Source organism: Mesitornis unicolor, unplaced genomic scaffold (genome assembly GCF_000695765.1).
Source record: "Mesitornis unicolor isolate BGI_N332 unplaced genomic scaffold, ASM69576v1 scaffold50428, whole genome shotgun sequence".
In the NCBI taxonomy this organism is placed as follows: domain Eukaryota; kingdom Metazoa; phylum Chordata; class Aves; order Mesitornithiformes; family Mesitornithidae; genus Mesitornis; species Mesitornis unicolor.
In genome coordinates, this window is record NW_010202160.1 from 1 (window position 1) to 8,365 (window position 8,365).

General features: G+C 42.3%; 1 protein-coding gene across 1 annotated transcript in view; it reads left to right on the forward strand.

Annotated features, from left to right (window-relative positions):
- The first annotated feature begins 67 nt into the window (after window positions 1–67).
- The window catches only part of KDR (kinase insert domain receptor (a type III receptor tyrosine kinase)), a 27,839-nt gene continuing 19,541 nt past the window's right edge, over window positions 68–8,365 (forward strand). The window contains exons 1-11 of the mRNA XM_010190307.1: window positions 68–185; window positions 976–1,111; window positions 1,524–1,720; window positions 2,613–2,737; window positions 3,050–3,218; window positions 3,946–4,085; window positions 4,276–4,444; window positions 5,853–5,964; window positions 6,052–6,215; window positions 7,026–7,182; window positions 8,193–8,313. Coding sequence (XP_010188609.1) covers window positions 68–185; window positions 976–1,111; window positions 1,524–1,720; window positions 2,613–2,737; window positions 3,050–3,218; window positions 3,946–4,085; window positions 4,276–4,444; window positions 5,853–5,964; window positions 6,052–6,215; window positions 7,026–7,182; window positions 8,193–8,313 — 1,608 coding nt within the window. The remainder of the gene's footprint in view (window positions 186–975; window positions 1,112–1,523; window positions 1,721–2,612; window positions 2,738–3,049; window positions 3,219–3,945; window positions 4,086–4,275; window positions 4,445–5,852; window positions 5,965–6,051; window positions 6,216–7,025; window positions 7,183–8,192; window positions 8,314–8,365) is intronic.

Consider the following 8,365-nt stretch of genomic DNA (forward strand, 5'->3'; position numbering starts at 1 on the left):
TCTCTCATTCTCCTGCCCTCTCCTGTCTGGCTGGCCAGTGCTAGCACGTCGGTGAGGGCTGCTTGCCATGGCATTATGTCGTGCTTGGTTGGCTTCTGGCATCAACCGTCGTTTCCGAGAGCAAAATGTCCATGGAGCCAAATGCGGGAAACCCGTCATCAGCGACGAACCTGCTCGGGATGCCAGTGATTAAAGCGGGGGGAAATACTAGGGAAATAGGGAAGGTCCCAGTCTGGCCACACTTTCTTTTTGCCCGTCAGAGCTGGCTGAGCTGCCCCGGTCGGGGCTGCTGGCTCACCTTGGTGAGGCGGGATTCCTGACTGTGACGGAAGCAACCAGGGTGGGCTAAAAATCTTTCCCTGTGATACCTGCACATGTTGCACAAGCTGGGTAACACCTCAGAGCAAGCACTGGCACTCAAATTGCAGCCCTCACAAGCATGGGTGGCTCGGTGTGGGAGCGATGCAACCCCTCGTGCGAATAAAGTCTGGTAGAAATAGATTTTCTGCCTAACTGCTTATGAGGAAAGAGATAACCCTAGAAAGTCAAGGGATAAAATCATGGGATCTCGAATTTGTGACAGACTGTAAAATAGTTTCTTCACATCATTTATTGATCGGCAGTCTCAACATTAAGTATATTGAATTTATTGTAAGAAAAGTTAGTAATCCCTTTCCCCAGGGAGTGAGATCATCAGATGAAGGTTCACTCTGTTTCAATGTCCCACATCCTCTCGTTAGACCTTGAAGTTGGCAACACAAGAAAACAGGAACTCCACCCTGGCTGACTGAATTGTAGTGCTCTGCAGCTAGCTTCTGACCATCTGCCTTTGTTTCCTGTTATGACAGAGTTTTTGAACTTTCTGGGATGTGTGAAAAGTCATTATTTACCCTGCACTGCTAAGTAGGTGATGTGAAAACGTCTGCTTAAAACATGCTGCGTATTCCTGTATATGATGCTTTTCTGATTGAGTAGCATTTACTTTGTTCTTTGCATTGATTTTTATACATGTTTTCACAGGTTTATTTATTTCTCTGGACCAGCCAACCCTTAGCATCCAAAAAGATGTCCTTACAATAACTGCAAACAATACTCTAAATATTACTTGCAGGTAAGGGCAAATCTGTCCAGTATTATTTTGATGGAGGTAATTTATGTAGTGAGTTTTTGTACAGAATTGCAGGTGATTTGGTCTCCCATCATTGTTCCTGTTTCTCCCTGCTCCCTTTGTGTCCCCCTGGTTGAGTCCTCAAGGAGTCTACTGGTGAGCCACCTCTTGACTCTCCCTCTTGGTTTCTGTGTAACTTAGATTGAGCAGAAAATAAATCTCAAGTAGCTTCCTCATAAGTATTAAAAATAGGTCAATTTATGTGAATTTATCCTATGTGGCTTGATGCTCCATGTGATGGGCCCATTCCTCTCCGTAGCCTTAGAGATGTAGAGTGGGCTTGAGGTTCACCAGCTTGGTGTTGATACTGGTGCCTTGTCGTGTGCTCATGGTCCACTAATTTTTGCTTTCCCAGTGGTCAGAGACCACTGGAATGGTCCTTTCCAAGCAACCAGAGCAGTGCTGAGAAGCGTATCTCTGTGACTGACTGCAGCGACGGTCCCTTCTGCAAGACACTTACTGTCCTCAAAGTCATCGGCAATGACACAGGAGACTACAGGTGCCTTTACAAGGACAACCAAGCAGCTACAACCATTTATGTCTATGTTCAAGGTAAGTGCTTACACAGCTCTTAGGTGGCTCTTCCTCTAGCCTCACAAGAAAAAAGGGATATCCAGTGTCTCAAAACAGTTTTGATATTAACATTTATTAATCCTAGAATTTTTGATCCTGTGAAACTTACTTTTCTTGTTTTCATGTTGAGTAACCACATGCCAGTATGCTAGTTGTTGTCAATAGAAAAGCCTTTGTACCTGTAATTTTGGACTGACCTACTATATGCAGTACTTGATCTGCTCTTCTTCTCCACCCAGAACACACGCGTCCCTGCTGTGCTCTGAGCCTCTCCTCATGAGTGCAGAGCTATTACTGACCTTAGCAGGAGTTTCGTAGGAGGGAGGATTACAGAGACTGTATATTTATTAAAAATGACAGATCCGATCCCTTTTACAATTTGTGCTGTCTGATATCATTAAAAAAACAACCAAACCAAAACATAAACTTCCATACATTTGCTGACTGTGATGGTTAGCTTGTTTCAGAAGATCATTAACTTTTTTTTTTTTGGTTCGACTCTGAAAAGGATGCTGCTATCAGGGGAGCCAATGTAGCATGTCACTACTTTAAACTGATATTTCCTGTAATACTTACGCAAGGAAAGTCACACTAGGGTAAATCAGATTTTTGTCGGCACAAAGACTGCAGTGTCAGGAAGCTGTTCTCCAAAGTGTGCACTGCTGCTGATAACTGTTTTGAGGATAATGATACTGTAAAGCTGGGGGTGGTCTTTCAAAATATGTCCCTCCTATTTAGTCTCATTATTTTTTCACATAGAAAAAAATTGAACTGATTTGAGAAGAAATAGACAGGGAAAGAACAAAGTTGGAAGTTTCCTCCATAATCATGTGACAAATAATATCCATTTACCAACTGAATATTCTTCTAGATTACAGATCTCCATTTGTGACTTCAGTTAATGATCAGCTTGACATTGTGTACATCACTAAGAATAAAACTGTGGTAGTGCCATGCCTTGGAACCGTATCAAATCTCAATGTATCTCTACATGCGGTAAGGAAAAACCCCATTATTATTGTTACAAGAGTTATTAATATATTGCTTGAAGTATAAATGCATTTCTTAAAAACTTCTTTCCATCCTTGGGAATTTTGCAGCCTGTGATTACCAGGTGAGTGCTGTAACTGTACTAGTCCATGATCCTACACTTTCAAAAGTGTGGAGCGCTTGCCTATTTCAGAGCTATTACCTGAGCTAGGATGTTAAAACTGGGATCCTGCAGTTATGGAAAATGTTGGACTTGAAAATTCAGGATTATTTGATTTTTGAAATCTGACTATGTATTTTTTTCAATATTTCAAACAGAAATATCCAGAAAAGATATTTGTTCCTGATGGTAAATCAATTTCATGGAATAATAAAAAAGGCTTCACTATACCCAGTAATTTAATCAACTATGCAGGCATGGTCTTCTGTGAAGCTAAAATAGATGATGAAAGCTACCAGTCTGTGATATACATAGTTGCAGTTGTAGGTAAGCCAAATTTGGTTTTATTTCTCTATAACCAATGTTGTTTTGCTCACTACAACATACTGAACCAATTACATTTGGTTGGACTCTAGGTTATTCAATACTGACAATGCATCTAATGCCAAATGGATGTTACGATATATTACTTTTCTTTTGAATGCAATGTATTGTGTTCTTTCTGGTTGATCTTTGGGATAATTGCTTCTATTTTTAGTGTTTGACATAGATGCCAGGGATTTCTGTTTATTTTCCTGACAATGCAAGCCTTTTTCCTAAAATCACTCTATTTTGTACTTTGTTCACTTATCCAGGATCCAAGTTGTAGTTGAAGGGAACTAGAGGCAGGCATCCATCAGCAGCAGATGGGAGGGAATTGTTCTGAGGGGGTACCAAGGGAATGGGGGATCTGAAGATCGCACTAGGAACTAGGTCGTCTTGTCTCCTTCAGATCTATGTCCTGAGTTTATGCTTTCCTGGTATATTTTGTCAGTTGCTCATCAAAATTCTGCTGTGCTGCTGTCTGACATGACTCAGCTGGGAAATGCTTAGGGCAGGCATATCCCTTCCCTCCAAGCTCCTTTGTACACCTGTCATCATACTGTGCTGGGGCACCAAGGGGCCTCTTTGTAGCTGTGGTTTTGGTGAATTCACCTGGGAAATTTGTTGCTGAGTGCAACAAAGAAACCTCTTCTTACCCCCAAGTTTTTTGTGTGCCTTTTTCTTCTTCTAGGATACCGAATTTATGACCTGACAATGAACCCACACTACCAAGCAGAGCTGGCAGTGGGAGAAAAACTTGTTCTCAACTGCACCGCAAGAACAGAGCTGAATGTAGGAATTGATTTTAAATGGGACTACCCTTCCATCAAGGTAAATCTGTCATAACTTAAAGGTGCCAACATCACAACAAGATTTGATTTAGTTATAGTGTTACTCCCCCATTATAATGCGATGAAGTAGATGATAATACAGAAAGAAATTGCTAGTATATACAGGTGTGCAGAGAGTGACAGGATTAATAGTAAAATTCCCAAACACATCTGTCTTTTATCTATTACAGGAAAAGCGTGCAATCATAAGGGATTTAAAAACCACTGCAGGAGAAGTAAAGAAGTTTGTAAGCACTCTTACCATCAACAGCGTGTCCTTAAGTGACAAAGGTCGATATACTTGTGCAGCATCCAGTGGCCGTATGAACATGAAAAACAGCAGTTACTTCATTATCCATGGTATGGCATCTTCTTCAGTTTTGTTGGTTGCTTTAGATTTGTGATCAATTACAGGGATGCAGAAGGCATCTTGTTGATGACTCAAAAGACAGGAATGAACCAAACTGAATGAATCTACAGTATTTCTCTTGCACCCACTATAGGATTATTTTTATACTACAGGCTTAGCTAATGATAAGATTTTAGAGGATGCTGTATGTTACTGAAAGCTGTGGAATACCATAGGAAACTGGGCAGTAAAATAAACTGAGGTAACCCTCTGGTCATCTTCTGTGTTGACCTCATTAAGGTCCTGTAAAGCTGAATTTGTGTAGATGACTTTGAATAAAAATTGCCCCTTCTCACTTTGGGTGAATTTAGGCTAGATTCTGGTGGCTTTGTAAGACAAGAGTCTGGGTTGGCATGAATGAAGCTAGGAAAGCAGAACTTTTAGCGTTTACATTATGAATACATGAATCAAGTGGAGTTTTGGTTGTACAGAAATGATGCAAAGGAAACAACATTGGCTAAGTGCATAGATGAGTACAAGGGCACAGCCTAAAGTCTTTTCTCGAGCCCCTCTTGGGCACAGCCCTGGTGGCTCCACTAGCTTAGTTATAGAAAAAAATGGCTAGCATGAGAATGGCCCATTTTTAATCACTGAGTCAGACAAAGCATTTTATATTTTGAAGGAGGGTAGTTTTCCTGAGGTCTGAGTTCAGGGGCTAGAGTATTAATAGCTTTAAAATTTTTTTTTACATTCAAATTTATTATGTGACACAGTGATTCAAGATAGCCTCCATTTTCTCGTAGGTTCTTTCTATTTTGCTTCAGGAGCCAAAACTAGATCATGTGCTATAGTGAGTGTACCAGATATTAAGTCCATACTATCCTTAATCTTAGTCAAAAGACTAATCTCTGTCTTAGTCTGAATTCAAGTTTATAATTTATGACAAGTAATGTGAATAATTTCAAAAGTATTCTGTGACTGCAACAGTTCAAATACATATTTGAGAAGAAACTGAGAGTATCTGATTTTATCACATTGTAGTTTTGAATACTATTACTTCCTGGAATGAGTAGATCGAGCCAGTTTTATGATATGTATTTATTCAGATAAATATATATATATATATTCAGATATATATATGTCTGACAGTTGGCACACTGTCCTGAAAGCTGAGTCTTGTCTCTGCTTTCCAGAGCTCCTTGGTGGGCAAACTGGTCCCTTCCTCTGTGTGAGGGAAAGGACTGGGTTTTCATGGTGAGTCCACCTCTCCAGAACCCAGTTTGGACCAGTTGTGCTTTAACAGTGGCATCCTGTCACTGGTCCCTATTTGTCATCTGCGAAGTGCTAACCCAAATGGAGAGCAGTTGCACTTTGTTCCACGTGAAAAGACCATTCAGTTTATTTTTATTTTTTTTGCAGAAAGTCCTTTTATTCATCTGGAGAGAATGGAGAATGTGGTTGAGACAAGACTAGGTGATACAGTCAGAATTCCTGTCAAGTTTAAAGGATATCCTCCACCAGAGGCAAAATGGTAGGAATCGGGACATGAAGTGTTTGGAAAACTGAGCTATTTGTCAAAGTAAATCAAAATATTCAAAGTGCTCTATATTTTCTTCAGGTATAAAAATGGAAAAGCCATCAGTGCAAATCATACAGTTAAACTTGGCTACACACTAGTGATCACTGAAGCAACTGAAAAGGACGCTGGGAATTACACTATTGTCCTTACAAACCCTACTAACAAGATGCAGAAGAGACACACGTTTACACTGCTTGTGAATGGTAAGCGGCGTACCAAGGGGGTACCTTTCTCTCATGTGTGGATGTGGTGTATTACCTCTTGTAGGATTAAAGTCATCCCAGGGCTATGAAGACTTAAGTGGACAGGGAGGTAAGCACTTGAACCTCAGCCCTGGGAGGGCAGAGGTGGCCGTCTCTCCTGGCTCCAGGATGTGCCAGTCGAGAGGCTGCAGGCTCCTGGTGCTGTTGTTGTGATGATACTTTGTCTGGGTTTTTTTGTTGTTGCTGTTTTCTGTATATTATTTATTTGCCTCTGCATCCTGCGCTTTTCCTGCCCTCCTTGCTGGCCATGCTGCCGGCGTCCTCCCCCACCCTGCTCCATCCTGGCCCTGTCCCGCCTCGCCCATCCTTCCTGCCCAAAGCAGGCTGTCCTTCCCCTTCTGCCCTGCCCTGTGCAGCTCTCCTCCTCCTCCTCCTCCTCTCTGCTCCCCAGGAAACAGCCTAGTCCCCATGCTTTGAAGACAGCAGGTCTTGGAAAGGGCAGCGAGAATACATGCAGTGAGACCAGGGCTGGGGAATAATATGCACTCAATGGTTGGGGGTGGTGGTGGGAGTCTGAGAGCTGCATTTTAAGCCAGGAGGTAATGAAGGGAGATTTTATAGGAGATCCTAAGCATTGTGTCTTGAGGGCCTCAAAGGTGGGCAGGTTCACGTCTTCCCAACATGTCCTTGGAGATGCTCTGTGTTGCACTGAGACATGGGGCACAGTGTGAAGTCACCATGGGTCTAACGCATGCTTGTAATACTGTTGAGGAGCCATTAGCAGGAGGTGTAACCTGCTCTCTCCTCCAGTCCCCCCACAGATTGGCGAGAATGCACTGCTGGCCCCCGTTGATTCCTACCAGTATGGCTCGACGCAGGCACTCACCTGCACCATCTACGCCGTCCCGCCACCCACTGCCATCCTCTGGCACTGGCAGCTAGAGGAGGAGTGCACTTTCAGCCCTCAGTGAGTACTAAGCCCTTGCCATCTTCTTCAGCTTATGTAGCTCTTAGGGGATGTTTGGGTTGGGTTTTGTGGGTGCTTCCCTTGTCCAGGCTTGTTACTGAATGCAAAACCGGTGAAGAAAAGATGGTTGTACTTAATAGGCAGATTGTTGCAGGCAAGCTCTGCCAAGGTCATAGTTGTCCACCCGTAGCGAGGAGCCGGCAGCGCCTGCGTGTTGCCATCATGCCCTTCTCTCAAATCTCCCTGGGGCCTGTTAACCCAAAGCTCTGTCCCAAACAGAGCAAACTTGCTGTTTATGCTAATTATGGATCCTGATGGTGTTGTTTTTTTTTTCTTACACTCAAGTGCTGAGTGTGACTGCTCTTTATCTGTGTGAAAGTGTATCTCAGAGGAAGTGCACTGATTGATGTTGGGGAATGATAGAGAGTGCCTGACTGAGATTCATGCAGCTTCCCTTATCTGGGCCTGCCATAAGCCCAGATTTCCTTTAAAGAAAAAAAAGTCAGGAAAAAAAGGCATTCTTCTTTCCTGTTGTTGTTTTTAACATTATTTCCACTAGTTTCTTCCTTTGGTGCCTGGTTGCTTCCTACACAATGGCTACTGTCCTAAAGAAATTCTTGCATGGAGTTCAGTGATTTCTATGTCTCTCTGTCTTCCTTTGAACTAAATTAACTTGAATCATCCATTTATGAATGGAGGTTTGTTCCCAGAATAGCTGCTTCCCTCCAAGCATCCTGATTGAGCTGACACAGGCAGATTAATTAGGAAATTCACCTTTAGGCTTGGGGGTTCCTTGTTTTACAGAGCACAAAGGTCTCAGAAGGTTATAGGGTGCAATTTAATAGAAATTTTTCCAGAAACAAACTCTTCCCTTCCACATGCAGGCTGTGGCCTGCAATGAATCTGATTTATAGATAAATATCTGAGTATTATAAAGAGAACACAAAACCACTGTATTGAAGCGTGAATATTTGTCTTATCTAATGCATATGTCTCTACTTATATCTCAGGAAAGTTCACTCAGGAGCCAATCCATATGCATGCCGGAAATGGAAAGTGATCTCGGAGAGAAAGGGTGGGAATCAGGTTGAAATTAAGCACCGAGTTGTTACCATTGCTGGGAAAACAAAGGTGGGCAAATTTTCTTTTCTGTTTGTTGGAGATGATTAGCCCTGTTCAGCAG